The sequence below is a fragment of the Polypterus senegalus genome, chromosome 9 (assembly GCF_016835505.1).
Source record: "Polypterus senegalus isolate Bchr_013 chromosome 9, ASM1683550v1, whole genome shotgun sequence".
Lineage (NCBI taxonomy): Eukaryota > Metazoa > Chordata > Cladistia > Polypteriformes > Polypteridae > Polypterus > Polypterus senegalus.
In genome coordinates this window covers 35,095,996-35,119,359 of record NC_053162.1, presented here as the reverse complement: position 1 = coordinate 35,119,359, position 23,364 = coordinate 35,095,996, and the positions used below count along the sequence as shown (strand labels likewise).

The window sequence follows — 23,364 nt, the reverse complement described above, 5'->3', positions numbered from 1 at the left end:
AACAACCTAATCGTCGACTGAGTGAAACAGTGTATCATATAAACCTACTGAAACCGTGGAAGGACAGGGACATTGATCCCTCCTCCGGACAACCTAGTTCTGTTTTCATGTCATGTGCACATCTGAATTTTGGTCCTGATTTGACATCTGAACAATGACAAGATCTCGAATGGGCTATCTTGTCTGTCCCTAAAGTTGTGGACGAGACACCCAGACGTACTGCGTTGATTGTTCATGACATCATTACGGACCCTGGAGTGATTGTCAGAGAGAGATCTTATAGGCTCCCGGAGGCAAAGAAAGCGGAAGTAGAGCTGGAAATTAGACGAATGCTGGAAATAGGGGTTATTGAAGAAAGTTATAGCCCTTGGTCTAGTCCAATTGTCCTAGTTTCAAAAACCTGATGGCTCGTGGAGGGTTTTGCAACGTTCCGACGACTAAATCAGGTTTCTAAGTTCGATGCGTATCCCATGCCGTGAGTGGATGATTTACTTGATCGGTTAGGGAACACTCGATTCCTAACTACTCTTGACATGACTAAAGGGTATTGGCAAGTTCCCTTAACGGACTCCACTAAAGAAAAAAACGCTTTTAGTAAGCCCAGTGGACATTGGAAATACAAGGTGCTTCCTTTTGGTTTGCACGGGGCACCAGCTACTTTTCAACGTCTGGTGGATACACTGCTTCAGCCACACAATTCCTATAGTGCCGCCTACTTGGATGACGTTGTCATTTATTCCGGCACATGGAAGGATTATGTATTGCAGGTTAAATCAGTCCTCTCCACACTAGCGTCAGCCGGGCTTCGTATTAACCTGAAGAAATGTTTCTTCGGATTGAAGGAAGCCAAATATTTAGGCTACGTGGTGGGTGGAGGTACTGTTAAACCACAATGTAATAAAATTGATGCCATCTTAAATTGGCCCCGTCCGATGAATAAAAGGCAGGTTCAAGCATTTTTAGGGCTGGTGGGTTACTATCGCTGTTTTGTACTGCACTTCTCTGAAATTGCTGCGCCCTTATCGAATTTAACGAAGAAACGAACGCCTTTAAAAGTGGTATGGGATGATGCGGTGGACAAAGCATTCAGTGACCTGAAATTGGCCCTCACGTCAGCACCTGTGTTGAAATCACCTAATTTTTCTATTCCTTTTATTCTCCAGACCGACACATCGGCCACAGGATTGGGTGCCGTGCTGAGCCAATGTGTCGACGGTGCTGAACACCCCGTTATGTACCTCAGCCGGAAATTGTTGGAACGAGAGACCAAGTATGCTGCGGTGGAGCGAGAAGCCTAGGCAATCAAGTGGGCTATCACGTCTTTACAATACTACTTATTGGGACGCGAGTTTACTCTGGTGACGGATCATGCCGCTTTGCAGTGGATGTCTCTTCATCGTGAGTCTAACTCTCTCGTGTCCATGACCTCGCTGGTGCAGGTCGCCCGACCAGAGGGGGCTTGGGGGGTCATGTCACACATGTACGATTAGGAGGCAGTCAAAGAGCCTAAAGGTGAGTAAAACATCACGAGATAAGGGGATGTCACATGGTACTTACCTGAACTCTCTTTTGCCAACAGGAAACAAAATGGCTGTGATGACGTCACTTCCGGCACCCACAAACCACCTCACTTCCGGCTCCTCGAAATGACGTCACTTCTGGTTACTGTTGCCACGTCACCATTTTGCCAACCATTTCCTGTCACCTGTTTTTTGTTCTATAAAACCGCCATTTTGTTTCAGTAAAGTTGTTCATTGTACTTTCAGGACTTTGAATCACTGCATTTTTCAATATTGTCTGCACGACAATATACAGGGATGGTCCCCAAATCTTTATTTTGTATTTGTGACTTTCTTTTCGATCACAGCTTATACACAGACTTTTTTCCCCCGCTCTTGTTATGACAAATGGAGTTGGCAAACTGAATGTGGTGTAAGTAATGCCTTGTTTGCTTTTCCTGTTTGGGCAAATGGAGTTGGCAAACTGGATGTGGTGTAATTAATGCCTTGTTTGCTTTTCCTGTTTGCTGTTCCCTAGTGTTGAAGGGTTGTGGACAGCAATGGGGGTACAGACCTAAAACATTTTCCTGAAAAATGCAAGCAGCATGAAGGTAGCCACAGTCATCTATACCAGTGTGCTGTGGCACTGTTGTTTGCTGTTGGAGCTACCCAGATGGGCCATGGAAATAACAGTGTAGCACACTTGGACCTGAACCTGAGAGGGACAAGCTCCGCAGGTGGTCGAATCCTGTCTGAAGAGGATAGGTGTACCTGGAGAAGCTGGTATAAAAGCAGCTCCTTGCCCGCCATGTTAGAGCACTTTAGATGTGTCTCCTGGCTGCTAGAGTCCATCTGCCCTGGGTGTGTGGTTGTCAGTGAGCCTCACAGGGCTGGTGGATAGTGGGCATAGGAGTTACCTCTGAGGCAGAGTGCTTACTAAGTGCCGTGTCTGTGAACTCTGATTTCTGAGCTCCTTTTGTACCTGCATCTTTCGGCAAAAAAAGAGCATGTGTATGGATTGCATTTGCTGAGTTATTTTGTGCCCTAGGCCAAGTTAATTTGTGCACCAACTGACTGTTTGGAAGCTAACCAATAAGGCTTGGTTTTTCACCCCCTTACGATCTGCACCTTAAGTGAATGCCTAATTTGCCTTAATGGTGGTGCCAGCCCTGCGTGTATGTTATATACCGTATATCTTCTAGTAGTGGCCGGCTTCCAATAAACACCGGGTTTGAAGAGATGTCGTGACAAATAGACGCCGGTCTCCAATAGCAGCCGGTCTCCTTTAAGCGCCAGCCTGTAGTAAACGCCAATCTCCAATGACCCACCGCCTTTTTCGTATGCTAATCCTCCATTCGTACCACCTGGGCTACCACCCTCCTGCAGTGAATCATACGGTAAGTACCTTTTCGAAGCAATCATTACCGATTCAGACGACGAGTAGATGGTAAGTACTGTACTTTATTGTTTCTTATCCAATCTCATGTCGTAATGTATACGTATATGCGTGAGTTTGGAGCTTATTGCATTTCCTTATGTTCCGCAGGGGACTTGTCAGGCTGATGAGCGCTTTCGTGTGAAATTCGGACTGGTGCAGGCCAGTGCTGGTGGCATCATTGGCAAGAAAGTTGATGTCTACCGTACCTGTTTTTCATGCTTACGGTAATACCGTATACTGCTTTAATAAGACCATACTGCTGTACTGATAATTTCATTAAATCCTGAAATGTTCATCCGGTGTTGTTGCCTACATTTTGTGGCTGTAAATATGGTACCATACTGTATTTTACTGCCAAATGAACCCCGTTTACCCATCACCATTCCGTCTGCGAGGCGAATAATAGCCAGTCTCCAACAACCGCCGGGCCGTCCAACTAATTTTTTAAATAAACGCCGGGGCTACTATTGGAAGATATACGGTATGTGTTTGTGATTAGCAAGGTAGTGGTGTGCCTTGGGATAATTTTGGTTACAAAAACTGTGCCACTACAGAAAAACAGGTTGGGAAACACTGATCTAGATTATATTATGAAGCTACATTTTTTGTCAGGCTTAGTGAAATGACTCGATTTAATCAGAAAGTAACTGAGAAATTTTCAGGCCTGAAGGAAAATTGGCAGAGGATTGGCAATTTAGAGACATGCGTAGTATAAAATTTAGATGGCATGTGCTCCTGTTTTTTCCACATCTATAGTCCAAGTTAAAAGGAAGAATAAGGGGATTGTGGATATCAAAAATTGACGTTTTGGAGCACAGAAGATATTAGAAAGCTGACATCAGATTGTGAAGCATGGTGGAAAGGGTATAATACATTTTAGCCTAGATTTGTCCCATGGGTCTGGTACTGGACAAGCCAAGGGCCACAACAGCATTTGGAATGAAGAAACAGACAGACAGATAGATAGATATGAAAGACACTGTGTAATAGGTACTGTGTAAAAGGCACTGTATAATAGATAAGTGCTGCTTCAGTTTACCCCCCCAAAAGTCCATGGATGACAAAAATATCAAAAATAATCCTACTTTTTAGGTTTTATTGTGATGATCCAATAGCTCTGTGCTTTTCATTTTTTCTTGAGTATTAAATGCAAAGTTAAATTGTAAAAAAGTCAAATTTTCATCTATGGCCAAAAGTACTGTTAAATCTTTCAGAACATTTTTCATTTTGGCAATAAGTACTTTAAAGTTTTCCTGTTTTTTGCCATCTTTGGCTGAAAACAAAATGTGTTAGTCTTTACTTATAGAACATTAATAAACAATTGTATTAATGTTCCAGATTTTACAGAATAACAGGTTCATAATCTTTACAAGTTGCTGTTTAATAATGTACAGAGAACTGCAGGCCTCAAAATTTACATACCTTTGCTGTCTTTCGATTTTGGCTGCCATCTTGGGTGTAATGGTCTCCTCACAGACAGGTGTTTGGAGGCACTGCTGTGCCAAGTAGACTTGCTGAATTTGCTGAATCTGCCTATTTTTTGTATTTCGCTGATAGGTGGTAATAAGGCGGCGGAGGCGTGTGGTTAAGGCAGAAGAAGGGGGCCAATACATTGCATCTCCTTCCATGATGTGTGCATCTGTCAAGAGAAAATAAAGAGGAAGAAAGTACTTAAGTGATATTTTGTACTAAGCAAACTCTTTGTTTACAAGGAAAAATTCAAAAGAATAAAACAAATCAGTAAATAAAAATATATTATTAAAATAATACAGTAAGTCAATATGTGAAAAAGAGAGATGTAGATATACTTCATTTTAACAAGAATCAGAAATTTATATGATCCAGAAAAAGATAAAAAGAAAAATCAATTTTGAATACTACAGAATACTACGAATAGAAGCTGGAGTCGAAGTTTTAATTTAGCATTTAACAGGAGAAATTAGTTTGTATCACTACAATCCTCCAAACAAGATTTCCTGCTGTGTTTCCTCTAAGACTGTAAATGGATGAGCCTCCTTCCTACAGTAAAGGAGTGTGTGCAGTTGTACTGTGACTATCTTTAGTAAGGGCTCTGCCCTCTTTAGTCATGTCACATTGACATTAGTGTGTACTGTAGCATTAATGACACATGATCCTGATTAAAACTGCTTGACAAGAACATGCTTCATAACAAGAAAAACAGGAAGGAATGAAGGAGAGGCTTAGTTTTCAGTCACTGAAATAGTGTATTTAATGTTTTTAGATACTTTTTTGGGAAAACTCCAATCACCAAATTTTCAATCCATGGGCAAAAAATTAATTTAGAATTAAGTACTTTGAAATATATTTCTCCCTCAGAAAATGTTATGCTCTTGTAGAATTACTGTACCTATTACAAAGTGTCCTGCCTTGATTTTTAGGAAATATTAACACTAGATATATCATTTTTTCTTTTTAAACCTACTTACAAAAACGGATAATATTTTGAAAATAATTTACAGGGAAAATATATTTCTAGGAAATGTCATTCTAACTGCTTGCAATAGGAAAATATGGAAAAAAGTTTTATTACAAACTGGTCGATCTGTAAAATGCTTTGGATAAAACAGTATTCTAAATAGATAAAAAAGAAACAGGAATCTAATGTGTATCTTGTTAAGCTCACCTCCATTGCTGTCTGCAATTACTAGGTCCCCTGGTGAGGATGCATCATCCTGTAACACAAAATTAATTATCATTCACCTAATACAAGGCAACTGATACTTTGTTACAAAGTAGACAAATCAGAATTATTCATACAGACAACCAAAATGTTGAGACCATACTGAGCAAAGATGATCCAATGCTGCCTTTACACCTACCCTTTAGGCATTTAGGTACCTGTGTAAAAAGTCTCTTCATTAGGACTCTTGGGAAGTTAAGACAATGCAGAGCAGGTTGCAGCCCAACTCTAACTCCTATTAAGTCTAGATAGCTACTGAATTCTACTGTATAGTGTACATATAAAAAGCCAGGTGAAGGAAATTAGTTTTTACTAAATGAATGTCTAATCTAAATATGGGCTGATGAAATTTAAAAGTATCACTGAAGTGTTACCTCAATGTCATCTTTTAATAGCGCTGGGGCTGGCTTGTATTCAGGATCATCAACATCTCTGATCAAGAAAAAAAAAAATACTTAAAACGGTTTATTTAAACTATATATTAAGACAATTAAAGTGAATAGAATGAGAATGAACTAATGATGTTCTTCAGAAATAAAAGCAAAACACAAAGACTCTAAAAGTATAATTATTCTCACCCATCCATAAAGTCACAGGCCCTCTGTTCTGCTGCAATTGCCTTCTCGTCTGGTTTGCCAACTCTTTCCAAGAAGCTGAGAGCAGGATCTGCACGAATGGTGTTGTACTTTTCATATCCTGGAAGAATTAGGGAAACACAACTCTTGTAACCAGTTTACCCGACAAGGTTTGATGTCACAAGTAACACTGATGCTCTTGTGTGGCATTTTCTAAAGGTACATAAATGTAAAGTTATTTTTTCCTCTCACCATGCTTAAAGACACCTAACAGAAGACACTTGTCTGCATCTTTATCCCACCATTTTGCAGGAAGCTCCGAGTGATCAAGCTCTGGAATCCAAACTTCAGTCTCACTGTAAATAATTTAAAATATCAGGAATTATGTTAGACATTGACTTTCTCCATACATATGTACAAAATGCAGACTTGGCTTTTTCTTAGCCTAGTAAACTATAATAATGTGCATTGACTTTTTGACCTAATTACATTTGATATATCTGGAAGTGATAGATATAAATTACCCCCATTTGATTCATAACAAATACTATCTGTATGGGTAAATATTTGGTTATTTAAGACATAACAGAAAAAAATTGCAGTTTTTGACTCTGAAAAAGGTAATCTGAACAAGTACTGTTTCATTCTGGAATGATACCACATGGGTGGTCTCTCTTTTATTACTGCCACAATTGCCTGTACCAATATAAAATATAGGGTCCTTCACCATTTTATTCTGGAAAACATGAAACCAAACAATGTGGTTTCCAGAATGGATTTATGTTCATACTATGGAAGCTGTTTTGGCTTGATGAGATGTTGGACAGATTTGTTATGAAGAAGTGCATCATGTGAAAGTAATTATCAGGATCTCAAGGTTTAGTCAGCACAAGTTCTCTCAGCTTAATTCTTCTGGGTTTACGCCTAAAGGCTCTATTACTGTTACTGTATAAAAGATCCAGAGACAGGAACATCTTAGAGCAATTCACAAATCCCTGAAACAAATTTAATGTACCCAAAAACCAGGACAAAAAAATTGCTATGACTTTCAAGCAAGACTTGCTTTAGCCACAACAAAGCACTAACAAAATGACACTAAACCATGAGAAAAGCTACTATATGAATATGTTTTGGAAGAGGAATCCCCCAGTGTTATTCAGTTAAAAAATGTAATATTGTTAAACTGTTACTGTTTTGTTCAGTCTCTAAAATCATTTTGAAAAGTCCTGTCACATACTTCATACATTAAGTGACACCTTATACATTTACATAATAATTAAAAAAATATTTGCACAGACATTTTCTTGCAAAAACAGTGTTAGCTGAACTTTCTCTGTGGTATGGATTATGTTTACCTCTTTTGTAAGTTGCTTTGGATAAAAGCATCTGCAGTAAATTTATTTGTGGATGTTTCATAATACATATTTATTGACCGTGTTTGTTTTTGATTTTAAACATATAGCACTAAATATACAGTACATCTACAACATAAGGTGATCTGTATCATTTGTGCATTGAAGACATTTTTCATTGCTATGAATTTCCTTTTTACTACTATAATCTTCTTTTTTTCTAAAACCTCAGCTTAACAAAAAAACAATGCTACATTTCCTGAGAGCTTAATTAACTTTTCAAAGTTGTTCCCAGATAAAAAAACTTTAACATCTGCTATTGACTGATTAAATTTTCTTCTAGAACAGATACAATCACACAAATGTAAGAAAAAATATATACAAATAAACCAGTGTACACGTACACTTACCTGTGATCAACACCATCAATGACCTTCTGGTACTGATCTCCAATGACCTCCTGCCTCAGATAGTACAGCATTCTCACCCTGAGAAGCACCCTGCAGACACATGGGCCCCCGAATATTAAAACACATTATATAGAATTACCAGGGCAAAGATCTAACAACACAATGGCTGCCTTCTTCATACATTACACAGTCCTCAATATATGTTTGCTGTGGATTTTAATCTTGGTTATGCCCAGTACTTCACAAGATTATCTAATCATGTAGCATGTACTGTTTATTTTTATTACCTCTTCCACTGAAAAGATTTCTAAAGCAATAGGTCAATAGCCTTAAACTCAGATTTTGGATGGTGGTTGTGACTGCAGGTTTACATGACAACCACTTTATTAATTAGTAGCCAATTACTTTGCTTTCACTACCAAGCCATAAAAGTCAGAAGAACAACTTCTAAACAAAAACCATAACTAAATATCTCATTCTTTTACATTTTTTTCTTCCATTCACTTAAAAATAAAAACATACAAATTGATGAACATTTACATGAGACATGGTAAAAGGAAATCAGACGTGAATTTAAAATCATACATTTTTTAAAATAAATTTTAATCTTTTGATTCAGCGTGTGAAACTCCATTCTGTTTGATATAGGCAAATTGCAACTGAACTAAATGTTGACCGATGTAGCTAAGTACTTTTGTCCATTTTTAAACTCTCTTAATCTAATTCAGGTTTCTAAGCTCCAAAGCTTAACCAGACACTAGTCTATCTCAGGGCACACCCACACTCAATCAAACTCCGCCAATTCAGAATTACAAATTAACCTAATTTTGGTAGTTATGTCATGATTTAGAAAATATATATTAATGTGCAATGACATATTAAAACTACATATGTGAAAGAAATTGAACTGAGATATATAAATAGCCAAACAATAAAATATATATCTATGACATAAATACAGGTTCACTTGACACTCTGGTGCTTATTTTATGTAACAGCAGGGAACCAACACTCTGCAACAATAATTCTTTACATTTATATCGCAGTTTTTCTCACTATTAAGAGTGCTTTGCATAGAGAGTGGGGAGCCACTTTAACCACCACTAATGTGCAGCATCCACCAGGATGATGCAACATCAGCAATTTTGCACCAGTTAGGTGTTAGGTGGTGAAGCAGTGAGAGACATTTAATCAATTAGCGGTCCAGAATTACTTGGCCATGATGGGTAAATTTAGCAAGGACATTAGGATACACTATATTCTTTATGAAGGATGCCTAGGGATCTTTTATGACCAGAGAGAGCTAGGACCTCGATTTTACATTTTATCTGAAGGATGCTGCCATTTTTACAGCACTTTGTCCCCATCAGTGCACTGGTGCTTTGGGATCCACATTTAGATCACAGGGTAAGTTCCCTTTCCTGACCTTAAAAACACTTCTTCCAGCAGCAACCAAATCTGTTCCTTGTTGGTCTCCCATCCAAGTACTGGCTGGGCCCAAACATGCTTAGCTTCAGATGGATGACCTGTTCTAATGCGCAGGGGGTAAAGGAATCATTGGGCATTTTTTTAAGTATAAAATACTTTATGATAGCAGACAAAAAAAAGAACTTTGGGCGGGTGAAAGAATACTTTAAAGGTTAGAGTTGAGGTTGATGTGGTGATATCAAGAAGCTTCATGGAAATTTATATTTTGTCTTTATTCATCACCTGTTTATTTATGAATGTGGTATCCTATTCATAAAGTTTTCTGCAGTATTTTTGTCCTACTAGTCTGAAAACAACCAAATAACTTCAATCTAATCTCACAAAAATTCTTTATACACACTTGGAAAAAAATATCTATAATGCACTATAATGCATTTTTACAATAGTTTTAATAATACGCCAACCAGCCCTGGAACACATCAACAAGGTAAATAATTACACAATATTCAGACCTTCTGCCAGAACCAAATCATTTATCTTGTGCCTATCTGTTTTGCTTGGCTTATTTTCTTAAAGATTAATATACTTTATTTGGTGTACATTTAAAAAATAGCCCATGTAGGTTGAAAAAGTGCCCTTTAAGTCAATTCTCCCAAATTATCTGCATTAGATGGAAAGTGTGACAGACATGAGAAAAACAGAGAATCTCATCCATTAAGCCAGACACTAACAATCATGCCTAGGTAAATGTTAAGGTCTAGACTTTGATAAGCTAGAAAATTACAAGTCTAACTGGTGCCCCATGAGGGAACTCTAAGTTGGCAGAAAACTATCCCAACAAGGTCAAAGCACAGATGTGCAAAGGCCTCAGTGACTGCTAACAAAGCAAAAAGTTCCGGTAGCCCTGAGGGTTAAAAGATTCTCCTTTGAACCTAGAAATGTATTCATGGTTTGGCGGGAGAGGTAACCAAAGGTCATGAACTTGGGATTTGAGCCAGTGCAGTGTTTAGACTGGCAGGGAGGAAGGTAGCATCTGTATGTATTTTTTTTTGAAGTATATGTACATAGAGAACTAGGACAGCCACCCCACCCCACAACAGCAAAGAATTCAATGCCTGTATTAGCTATGCCCAATGGAGATAACTTTGTGACATATCTGATGTACTACTTAACTATTTTCTTATACTCTGTTTTTGTTCAGTAAAACCTCATTATTTAGATTTTCCAAACTTTTACTTGTGTGAACCTGGGCTTGAAAAGACACCAGGGAGGTACTACTATATTATATGCACAGTACCATAGAAATGTTAGGGGACATATGCCAAATAATTTTTAATCTAAAAGGCCAATGCCTGAATACTTATAATAGATTTCTATGACAAATACAAAAAGTGAATGGAAATTACATGTTACAAGTGGCACTTTAACAAGCCTGATGCTTGTGCCCTGAGACAGACATTCTCCCATCCAGAAAAGTCCTTGCTCCCAGTCGTTCTAACTGAAAAAGGATGACTTTTTTTAGGGGTTGGGTTACATAAAAATAAACCCTCTGCAGAATTTATACTGCTTATGTCACAGCCACAAGTAATACTATCAAAATTAATAGCACATAGATGGAATAATATTTTGAACACTGCAAAACAAGTTATGCTCTTCTAGAAGCAATGATATTGTATTAGTGTGCATTTCAGTAGTAAATGCATGACTCTCTTCATATGAAGAATCACACTCACTTGTTACAGTGGTGCTTCAGATGCTTCTTGTAGCCGTCATCTTGTAACAGATGCTCAGGATTGTGCTTACGCAGCCATTCAGCTTTCTGGATGTCGAACGTGCTTGGTTGGTTTTTGACTTTCTTCCCTTTACGACCTCTGGGAACTGGTGCAGAAAGACCTGAAGATGGAAGATATCAAAAGGGTATCTCTGAGGAAGCTGTAATAAGGCTGGTATCTGTGTCACTGAAAGACATGAGGACCACCTTGAATTATATCATCTTTATACTGGCATGCTTCATGCTATTCAAATGTATTGCACATTTTATCTTTACCAAGATGATTCTGAAGTTCCTTGGTCTGACCATCTTCTGTAGGAGCAATGAGATCCCACATAAAGCTCTTAATCTTTTCATCGCCCCTGTAATGAACTAAGCAGTAAGATAGCAGGGCCCGGCAAATAATTTCCACATCATGCTCGTTTAGTTGCCTCTTGAAGCGGCCATGCACCAGGATATCTTTCCAGCGCCCCCACCTGGACCCAAAAAAAAGACAATTATGCAAAAGATTTCAATGAAAATTTGTAAGATATGCAGGAGAAGTAATTCTCTCTTATGAATAGATTCCCTTGTGTATCATTAGAAATAAATACTCAAATCTGTAGGTCATTTTCAGTGAAATGGCTTATGACTGCAACTCTAAATATCATTATTGTAGTGACAGAGTGTTCATTACTGATCATGACTATGCAATACACCACCACAAAACTAATTATATGTATACAAAAGCAAACGATAAGGTTCTACTTTATATATGAAAGTGCTATCCCAACCATATTTTAATATTCTAAAGAATTCTTAAGCTGCTTTCATGAGTGAATGAAATACAAGGCAAAGGCAGGCATCAATGGGCAGATTGCTCAGATCTTGCTTGTATTTTTTCCTGCTGAATCTTATGGGATTCAGTTCTAGACAGGGTGGTGTATCACATTCTCCTCTACTAACACCACCAATCAGGAAACATTTTTCCATAACCCTTGAAAATGTATTTGTAGTGAGTGTTTACTGAACTCGTCTCTGTTAAGTAGTCTGTGCTCCTAAAGCATGGTACAACTGGGGTTATACTATACATCGCTATGATTTGAAGGCTTACCCATAGACCAACAAGTTCTTCTCCACCCTGAAGCACTCTGTCCTGCCGTATCCATTAAGGCGGTCATATGGCCTACGAAGCTTTGGCTTGTCATCCCCTTCACTCTCTGCTTCAGACAGTTCAGCCAATTCATCTTTTGTTGCACTGAAGGGACGTGTCTGCTTCCTCACCCTTGGTGTGTCAATCACTAAACTGTTCTGTAAACCAGAATGAGAGAACTCATTTACAAAACCCTCCAAATGTATTTCACCATGCCTTTTCTAACCTGCAAATTCAATTCATGATCACAAGTATCCTTTGTTTAATCTACATATCTTGTAAGAGCCAGTAACTAGTAATCAGTAGTGAAAAGTAATGATCTACAAGTACCATTATCTTTATACCTGACTATACATACGATATTTAATTTCTCAAAGTGTTTTAGATTTAAAAACTTTAAATAAAGTTGACTATTTAGTAATATCTTTACTTTATATTTTCCAAAACAGTCCTTTACAAATTACATTTGGCAAACCACAATACCAGAAATACTTAAGGGAAGGTATGTCACACTAATTGAATACAAATTTTTTCAAAAAGAAACTTTGAATTTCAAGACAAGTACAAAAATTCACCATTACTTTCCCATAATATTATTGTAGGTAAACAGTTTTACTTAATACATTTGTGAATGTTGTGCTGAAAAACACTGAGTGTAGTAGTGTTTGTGCAAATTCTATCATACTCAGAAGAGCTCTTCCATTTCACATACATGAAACTAGCTTTGAAATATAATATAAACTTTGATTTCCAAAGATGAGAGCTCTATTAAACTAACAAAAATGTTTGAGATAAATTAACAATAGGTTTTGAAGCAGTTGTGTGTTTAAGATATGTTATGATATGGAAGGTTTAAGTTAACTAACAGAATCATAGGACTAAAGTAATGTAAAATAATTGCACATCCTGAACAAAGTCAAATTCTGATACTGTCAGAACTGTGCAACTGCTGAAATAATTAAAACATTTTTTGAAAAAACTATAGAAATTGTAGAAAGTCTGATTCTATATTCATATACAGATTATGCCATTTTCCAAACATACACAAGACTTTTTTCAGAGACTAAGTTTTTTTTCCTCTTAAGTGAGTAATTTCCAGGCTGAGTAGTTTTATATTTTAATTAAACACATTCTCTTTTTAAGCACAATTTTCTGTTTTCCAGTATTCTTTCCTTCGTGCCAATTACCTGACCAACATTCTTTAATAGCTTGACTCAATCATCAAAGAAGAATACAAATGCAAAGCGATAAATGACATTTGAGTATCATTTTGAACCAAAAAGTCTATGGAAAATCATCAGTTTTCCTTATACTTTCTTATTCAATGATCCATTATTTTATTACAGTAATTGGACAACTTTGGACTACAACCAAACTTATGAAATGTTTCAGCATGTATTCAACACAATATGTTTTGAAATTACTTACTCTACCATTGATAGCATCCATATCTATCTCTGCTTTCTTAGCCCACTTATCCCAGAAATTTGGATCATCTAGGGCAATATCAGTTCTGTTTCCAGATGCCACAAAACTTGCCTACAGGGGAGAAAAAAAATGCACACACATAAAAGTAAAATTTAACTTCCTTTAAGGACAAAGACAAAACACTGGCCTTTTACACGTTAGGCAGGTTTACCACATTTCTTCTGATGCAGCAGAAAATAAGGGGCATAGTGGAGGTATCAAGGCCAAACCTTTCATTCCTGCTGAAGGTAAGTTTTAACAGACCGGCTAAACATACACTAATGTTAGAATGAAAAACGCAACCTCTCTGAGTTTAACTGGTTGGTGACCAGTACTTTACATAATAGTTGACAGCACTAATAGCATGACAAATGTAAGTATTCTAAGATTTAGCCAAACCTACGTTCAATTCATACATCTGTCCTAGAGGAGCCCCATGGCAAAAAGTGGATTTGGAAAGATTAAATCAATCAACCTTTTGCAATAGTCTCCAAATAGTTCTGGCTAATACTGAAATATTCTCAAATCAGTCAAACAATATTATCCCCATGGCATGACCGGAGACTGCTATTAAGTGTTTTCCAATTGGCCCATGCCGGGGATATCACTTGTGGGACCTTGCATGAGAATGTATCAGAACAACTAGTGGTTACTCTAGAACCTAGAAATGCAGCAGTTCTACTTGAAGGTTCCTAGCATACCCTTATCATTTATTGTTTTTTTTTACATTTTATTGAATGTATTAAAAGTAAGTAACATTCTGTACAAGCAAGTCAAACTTGACAAAACTAAATTCAAATCAGCCCCAACCCATGAGAAAGAGAGCAAGGACAACAGGTTTTATTGACAGGTTTTAAAAATGTTATGACCAGATCCTCTAAGTGAAAATTAGATTTTCTCCAATTTCAAATATATCATCAGTTACCCATTGACTTAAAGAGATGGGCTAGGATTCTTCCAGCTGAGCAAGATAAGTCTACGTGCCAATAGTGAAGTAAAGGCCACTACAGTTTGTTTTTCCTTCCCCACTTTAAGACCATCTGGGAGTCCACCAAAGACAGCTGTTAGTGGAAGGACAGATTGTGACACCATGTTTGTCTGAAAGGCATTTAAAGACTTTGGGGCAGAATAATGTTAATTTGCTGCATGCCCAAAACATATGGCCCAATGAGGCTGGAGCTCAATTGCAACATTCACAGGTTGGATCTTGCCCTGGAAACATTTTGGACAATTTTAAATGAGACAGATGTGCTTGATAAAAGATTTTAAGTTGAATAATTGAATGCCTGCGGTGGGCTGGCACCTTGCCCAGGGTTTGTTTCCTGCTTTGCTCCCTGTGTTGGCTGGGATTGGCTCCAGTAGACCCTCGTGACCCTGTAGTTCGGATATAGCGGGTTGGATAATGGATGGATGGATAATTGAATGCTTTGTGCATATGGTGCTAGAGTGAATTCTGTGCATGGCTGCCTTCCACTCCTTTTCTGAAATGTTGAGTAAGAGATCCTTTCCCCACTTTACTCTGGGATCTTTAAAATGTTTTTATATAATACAGAAATGCTGTATCAATCTTCAAGACTGATCAATCAATCAAAAGGAAAGAACCCCATTATTGTGCTTGAAAATCTGATTGTTCCATTTACTACCCAGTAACTGTGAATGTGATCACCTGTTTCCTCCCTTGAGAACATGAATCTAATCACATTCAGCTGTGAACTATTTCAATGTGTGCCAGAGATTATACTCCCATCAATCTGCAAACATACGAGATCCAACACTCTTAAATGCATGATAATAATGTAATGGCTGCATCTTGGTATCCAACCCATGAAAATCAATAACAAAAGGGCAGTTAAGATGCATTCTTAAAATAATCATTTCTCCACTTTAAGGATTTTGACTTAACAACAAGCATGCAAACACAAACTACTTAATTATGTGCCACAGCTTATGCTCAGAAAATACATAATGATCTACTTCTTGTACTGTAGCACTATTCTATAACCAGGGCAGAATCCACATTACTCCTCCTGAATCCCAGGTTCAACCATGTGCCTAGAATCGTCTGGTATCTTAACAAGCTGAGAAATGTAATCCCTCAATATTTAAAGCTCTTTCTTTGTCCTTTTTGCACAAGATGCTGATTTAATAATCAATCAATCAATAAATAAATAATCACATTCCAGACATCTAATTTTTAGTTTCTCAGTGAAAATTAAGTGTCATATTTGTAATTGATATTTTTTAAGGTTGCAGAATCTTCCCTAACAGCAATTATTAACTTTATACCACGCAAACACACACACAAGCAAACACGTGCACAAACACACACAAGTAGATTTTTCTAGTGACTTACTTTTGCAAAAGTTGAACCCCTTCCTTCTGACTCAATTGTAATGGTTTTAGTTCGCCGTTGAAGGATCTGATCAATGTCTTCCTCACAAAACTTTGAACCCTCATCCTCTTCATCCATTATTGCACCATAGGCCCCTCTTCGCAGCAAGTCTTCAATTTCTTTCTTGGATAGCTGCTGGATCTGCTGGATGTAAACATAAGAGACAAGCAGATATCAACACACAGTCACTGTTATTTCTACATCATATACTCCTAAGCCAAGTCAACACATTTCTTTATGTTCTTCCCAGCAGGTTCTTGTTTTATTACAAAAGTCTACTGTGAATACTCACGCCTCCAACACTGTTTTCTCTACCACTCATGCTCTGCAGCACTGCTTTGTCCAGTCCTAATTTAAGACTTGCTCGGTCAAACATCTCTCTCTCATAGGAATTCCGGGTTATTAGCCTGTACACTTTCACAGCTTTGTTCTGGCCAATTCGGTGACACCTTGCTTGAGCCTGTTCCAAGACATATTATAAACCAAAGATTAATCAAGTGTAAAACAATTTTAATTCATTAAGTTACATGTATTGTATAAATTTTACAGAAAACCATACAATTGTCAGCCATAAGCAATCAATGTATGGAACTCACACAGTTCTTAGGATATCTGAACATTAGTTTTATGAGGATTTCCAAATCCACCATGTTTAAGTGAAACAGTAAATCTTTCCATGCATCAAGATTACATAAATATATGAACTGCTCACAGATATGTCACCCAGGTAAGGGAGCCAGCTGCTTGTTAAGCAATAAAACACAAAGTCCCTTCTGTCAAAATGCAAAAAGTATGACATAACACGATACTGATAAGAGGCTATTAAGCCACAATTATGCTTTAAACAAATTTTTAATTTAAAAATGCATGTAATCATAACAGCACATATTCATAAGCCAGCCACTGGTCCTGCTGCCACTTAGTGTCAACCAAACTAACTTCTTGGGTCCCCTTATTACTTACAAATTTTTGGAGATGTATGATATTTTGCCCTACTAAAGTTCAGAAAATATGCAATTTTGTTTTCTCTGCATTATTTATTTTTGACCATGAAACTGCAAAGATCTGCAAAGCAAACCTGTTTCACATATCCCTTTATCAAATCAGCCATACTCTCTGTGCAACTAAATTAAAAAAAAAAGTTCCTTCTAATACAAAATTTCTCAGATTTAGTCTTTTTAAATTTTGTAAATTCTGAGCTGAGGAGAGTGGGAAAGCAAAAACATATGATTAAAAATAGCTGAAGTTTGTATGTCCTGAATTGCAAGATAATTATTGATATCATACATACAAGCTATTATACACATATGCAAGGTTAAAATTAAGTGTTCTCTTTAAATTGTCAAGTTCATGACTTCTGCACAAAAGTTGTTTAAGTTATTAAACACTCTGTATCAATATCTAGATGAGATAGATAGATAGATAGATAGATAGATAGATAGATAGATAGATAGATAGATAGATACTTTATTAATCCCAAGAGGAAATTCACATAATCCAGCAGCAGTATACTGATCCAAAGAAACAATATTAAATTAAATAGTAATAAAAATGAAAAAAATTAAAATAAAATGTTAGCATTTACTCCCTGGGTGGAATTGAAGAGTCGCATAGTGTGGGGAGGAACGATCTCCTCAGTCTGTCAGTGGAGCAGGACAGTGACAAAAGTCTGTCACTGAAGCTACTCCTCTGCCTGGAGATGACACTGTTAAGTGGATGCAGTGGATTCTTCATGATTGACAGGAGTTTGCTTAATGCCCGTCGCTCTGCCACAGATGTTAAACTGTCCAACTTTAATCCTACAATAGAGCCTGCCTTCTTAACAAGTTTGTCCAGGCGTGAGGCGTCTTTCATCTTTATGCTGCCACCCCAGCACACCACGCGTAGAAGAGGGCACTCGCCACAACCGTCTGGTAGAACATCTGCAGCATCTTACTGCAGATGTTGAAGGATGCCAACCTTCTCAGAAAGTATAGTCTGCTCTGACCTTTCTTACATAGAGCATCAGTATTGGCAGTCCAGTCCAATTTGTCATCCAGCTGCACTCCCAGATATTTATAGGTCTGCACCCTCTGCACACAGTCACCTCTGATGATCACAGGGTCCATGAGGGGCCTGGGCCTCCTAAAATCCACCACCAGCTCCTTGGTCTTGCTGGTGTTAAGGTGTAAGTGGTTTGAGTCGCACCATTTAACAAAGTCTTTGATTAACTTTCTGTACTCCTCCTCCTGCCCACTCCTGATGCAGCCCACAATAGCAGTGTCATCAGCGAACTTTTGCACATGGCAGGACTCGAGTCATATTGGAAGTCTGATGTATATAGATTGAACAGGACCGGAGAAAGTACAGTCCCCTCGGCGCCCTGTATTGCTGACACAATGTCAGACCTGCAGTTCCCAAGACGCACATATTGAGGTCTGTCTGTAAGATAGTCCACAATCCATGCCACCAGGTGTGAGTCTACTCCCATCTCAGTCAGCTTGTCTCTAAGGAGCAGAGGTTGGATGGTGTTGAAGGCGCTAGAGAAGTCCAAAACATAATTCTTACAGCACCACTGCCTCTGTCCAGGTGGGAGAGGGATCGGTGAAGCATATAGATGATGGCATCCTCCGCTCCCACCTTCTCCTGGTATGCGAACTGCAGAGGGTCAAGGGCATGGCGGACCTGTGGCCTCAGGTGGTGAAGCAGCAGCCGCTCCATGGTCTTCATCAGATGTGACGTCAGAGCAACAGGCGGAAGTCATTCAGCTCACTAGGACGTGATACCTTTGGGACAGGAGTGATACAAGATGTTTTCCAAAGCCTTGGGACTCTCCCTGTTCCAGGCTCAGGTTGAAGATGCCTGTAGAGGACTCCCCAGTTCCAACGCACAGGCCTTCAGCAATCGTGGCGATACACCATCTGGACCCGCTGCTTTGCTGGCACAAGTCTTTTCAGCTCTCTGCTCACCTGGGCTGCTGTAATTGTGGGTGGGGATGTCTCACCTATGCTGGTATCAGCAGAAGGATGGTTGGAGGATGCAGTACTCGAGGTGAGAGTGGGTTACTGTGATCAAACCTATTAAAGAAGTTGTTCATTTGGTTTGCTCTCTCCACGTCTGTCTCGATGGTGGCACCCCTTGAGCTGCAGCCAGTGATAATCTTCATCCCATCCCACACTTCCTTCATGCTGTTGTTCTGCAACTTCTGCTCCAGCTTTCTCCTGTACTGCTCTTTCGCCCTGAGCTGGACTCGGAGTTCCTTCTGCACGCACTTGAGCTCATGCTGATCACCACCTTTAAAAGCCCTTTTCTTCTGGTTCAAAAGGCCCTTGATGTCACTTGTAACCCATGGCTTGTTGTTAGCATAGCAGCATACTGTTCTTACTGGAACTACAATGTCCATACAGAAGTTGATGTAATCAGTTGTGCATTCAACAGCCTCTTCAATGTTCTCACTATGTGACCCAAGCAATATATCCCAGTCTGTAGTTCCAAAGCAGTCTCTCAGAGCCTGCTCTGCCTCAGGGACCACTTCCTGAATGAGCGTGTAGTTGTAGGTAGCGCCTCACTCTTGGTTTGTATTGAGGCTGAAGCAGAACCAGGTTATGATCTGCTTTCCCAAGCGCAGGCAGCGGGTGGCGCTGTATGCGTCTTTAACGCTTGCATACAGTAGGTCGATAGTCCTGTTTCCCCGAGTGTTACAATCCACATACTGGGAGAAGGCAGGTAATGTTTTGTCCAGCGTTACATGGTTAAAGTCTCCAGCGATTAGCACAAGTGCCTCAGGGTGCTGCGTTTGTAACTTAGCAACTGCGGAATGGATGATGTCACTCGCCATCTCGCGTCGCTTGAGGGGATGTAAACAATAACAGCAATCACGTGTCCAAACTCTCTGGGCAAGTAATTAGGGCGCAGACTTACGGCCAACAGTTCAATGTCCCTGCAGCAAGTGGAGATTTTAACGTTTACATGTCCTGAGTTGCACCACTTTGTATTGACATAGAGAGCGAGTCCTCCTCCTTTCTTCTTTCCACAGGTACTTGCGTCTCTGTCCGCTCTAATTGTGCTAAACCCGCGTAGCTCCACGTTAGCATCTGGGATGATAGACGTTAGCCACGTTTCACTAAAACACAGCAAGCTGCATTCTCTGTAGGTTCTGACATTTTTCACCAGCACAGCCAGTACGTCGATCTTATTTGGTAGTGAGTTTACATTTCCCAGGATCACAGAAGGCACCGACGGTTTATAACAAATTTTCTCTCAAGTTGTCTCGATTTAATCTTATCTTTTATCTTTGCGCCGGCTCGGCTGCCCCCATATCGTCTTCTTACCTCGTCAGGTAAATAAGGAACCACACCGGCATAAGCATTTCTTCTCAGTGCTTTAAGCTGACTACTTGAATAGGCGATTCTCTGAGTTTAAAAATCCATGTCAAATAGTAAAATAGTAAAAAGTGTCCAGGGAGCAATTCCACATAAAAGAAAGTGGTAGAAGTGATCAGTGAAATACAGAAAAATAGAGATAAAAAGGTAAAAAGATAAAGTCATATACGGAGCTGCTGGAAAGGCTGCCACTCGGATGCGGCGCCGGAAATGGAAGTAATATACTAATACTATAATACATATAGTATATATACATATACATATATACATATAGCAATACTATACTATACTAATAGTCTATACAGATTCACTCACCCAAATTCCTAAGATGTAATAATATCTCTTAGATTAACGGTTTGGCTCACTAGCTACTTTGGATATTTATTATTACTAAACATTAAGCAATGTTTGTTGTTAGTTGTAGTTGTAGTAGTATTCTCACATGAACAGAATATAGTAAATAGAATTTTTTGAAATGTCTAACTAACATGCAACACAATGCCATTCTCCAGTGCCATAATAAACATAAATGTATTAAAATACATAAATGTATTATTATGTAAAATACATAAATGTACATAAATGTAAATGTATACACACATATTGGTGTGACCAAGGAAATGGGAAAGCAGAAGTGAAGCTGGTGCTACAGGGGTATGTGGTGCTTGGTGTGTATCTTGTGGGACATTAACACAGAGCAGCTTTCACGACATGTAATAGTCATATATCTTCATATCATTACTGTGTCATATCTGACTGCACTGTTTTTTAATTCCCATTTAAGTTTTGTTTACTTCTCCAATTATTCTTTATGATACACACACATTTTATAAAATAATAACTAAATAAATGAATGCATCAGTCAGGGCACATTATCATAACTGGTCACCAATGTATTTTCTTTTAGGCAAAAAAAATGTAATTTGTGGCTGCAGATGTTTTCCACATCATTTAGTGTATTCTGCACTCTTAACTGGGATGAGATCTTTATGTGTGTCAAGGCTATTTGACTCTGGAACTTGTTGAGTTGCTTTGAATGTGTGAGCAACAGAATCCTAAGAGATTCCTGGGATGGTTAACCCAGGAATTTTCTGGTTCTAATTTGTGAAATGCTAATAAAATTTTCATTTTTATCTAATACTTTTTTTGTCACAATTCTTCCTGTTTTTGAAATGAATCATTCCTGACAATAAATTGCAATTATCGATAATTTTATTTTCAGGTGAATAAAGGGGCAAATTAGGCAAACTGTCTTAAATAATAGGCACTAGCTAAAAACGACTACTTAACATTGTACAATGATCATCCAGATTACTTCATATAAAGAATAGAGTCTGTTACTCACCTGTAGATCATTCTGGGGGTTCCAGTCAGAATCAAAAATAATGCATGTGTCAGCAGCAGTTAAGTTGATACCCAGGCCTCCAGCTCTGGTGCAGAGTAGGAACACAAAGCGGTCAGAGTCAGGTTTGCTAAAGCGGTCAATAGCAGCTTGGCGTAGGTTTCCTCTCACTCTACCATCAATCCGCTCATAGAGGTACCTGAAGTGCAAAAATATTAGCTGTCTTGGGCTCTCCATCAGTAGATGATTTTAAAGTAGTGCCGCACAAATAATGTCAAGATACAGAAGGAAAAAAAAATCCTTCAACTTGTGAGTGTCTCCTTATAATTCCAAAAGCTAAACTAAAGTGGTGAGGCGGCCTTCTGCTGTTATGCACCTAAAATCTGGAATAGCCTGCCAATAGGAATTCGCCAGGCAAATACAGTAGAGCACTTTAAAAAACTGTTGAAAAAACATTACTTTAACATGGCTTTTTTATGACTTCACTTTAACTTAATACTGATACTCTGTATGTTCAATTCATCATAATAACTATTCATAGTGGCTCCAAAATCCATACTGACCCCTACTCTCTCTTCTGTTTCTTTTTCCGGTTTCTTTGTGGTGGCGGCCTGCGCCACCACTACCTACTCAAAGCATCATGATGCACCAACATTGATGGACTGAAAGCCAGAAGTCTACGTGACCATCATCATCAAGTCCTTCCATGAAAACCCTAAATACAAAGAGGACTGTTTGATTTATGTTAGGTAGAATGCCCAGAGGGGACTGGGCAGTCTCTTGGTCTGGAATCCCTACAGATTTTATTTTTTTTCTCCTCTGGTGTTTTTTTTTTTTGTTTTTTCTGTCCATCCTGGCCATCGGACCTTACTTATTCTATGTTAATTAATGTTCACTTATGTTTTTTTTTATTGTGTCTTCTATTTTTCTATTCTTCATTTTGTAAAACACTTTGAGCTACATTTTTTTGTATGAAAATGTGCTATATAAATAAATGTTGTTGTTGTTGTAGTAATTTCATATACTGAAACAACAGATATCCCTGATGATAAAGTTATTTTTTTCACTTTCAGTTAAAGTAATGTCTTTTGCTAATATGCTTTACTTCCATTAAGTATGGAATTAAAAAGCAAAACGACTTGTACATTTGCTTAAAGTACAAGATTTGAAACATTATATATACAGTACTTGATTAACTGACATTTTAAACATAGTGAGTTACAAATCACAAATGGATTATTACCAATATTTCCATTTTTCTGCAGATGGAGCATGAATAATTTAAGTGGCTTGCTCAAGTTCAGTCTATGGTGACTGGTGAAGACTAAACTAGTAACTATCCAGTTGGTAGTTCTTAGGTCAGTAAATCACACTTGAGGCAAGTGTTATTGAAATCAACATTGCAGTTTATCGAGTCAGTACACTGCTATTACTTCACCGTACTTATTAAAACATAAAATCAAAATGCTAATGGAAATGTGATACTATTTATTGTA

The 23,364-nt window shown here is 38.2% G+C and overlaps 1 protein-coding gene across 16 annotated transcripts in view; it reads right to left on the bottom strand.

Annotated features, from left to right (window-relative positions):
- chd9 (chromodomain helicase DNA binding protein 9) overlaps window positions 1–23,364 on the bottom strand; it is a 277,289-nt gene that overhangs the window by 22,512 nt on the left and 231,413 nt on the right. For 10 of the 16 annotated variants that reach the window (XM_039762897.1, XM_039762892.1, XM_039762896.1 and 7 more), the window contains 13 exons: window positions 21,872–22,067; window positions 16,458–16,625; window positions 16,127–16,309; window positions 13,735–13,845; window positions 12,268–12,464; window positions 11,451–11,650; window positions 11,137–11,296; window positions 7,976–8,065; window positions 6,466–6,569; window positions 6,217–6,334; window positions 6,013–6,070; window positions 5,582–5,630; window positions 4,360–4,576 (listed from right to left, as the gene is read on the bottom strand). In XM_039762897.1, coding sequence (XP_039618831.1) covers window positions 4,360–4,576; window positions 5,582–5,630; window positions 6,013–6,070; window positions 6,217–6,334; window positions 6,466–6,569; window positions 7,976–8,065; window positions 11,137–11,296; window positions 11,451–11,650; window positions 12,268–12,464; window positions 13,735–13,845; window positions 16,127–16,309; window positions 16,458–16,625; window positions 21,872–22,067 — 1,851 coding nt within the window. The remainder of the gene's footprint in view (window positions 1–4,359; window positions 4,577–5,581; window positions 5,631–6,012; window positions 6,071–6,216; window positions 6,335–6,465; window positions 6,570–7,975; window positions 8,066–11,136; window positions 11,297–11,450; window positions 11,651–12,267; window positions 12,465–13,734; window positions 13,846–16,126; window positions 16,310–16,457; window positions 16,626–21,871; window positions 22,068–23,364) is intronic. The other 6 variants (XM_039762900.1, XM_039762899.1, XM_039762903.1 and 3 more) reach the window with 1 other exon arrangement.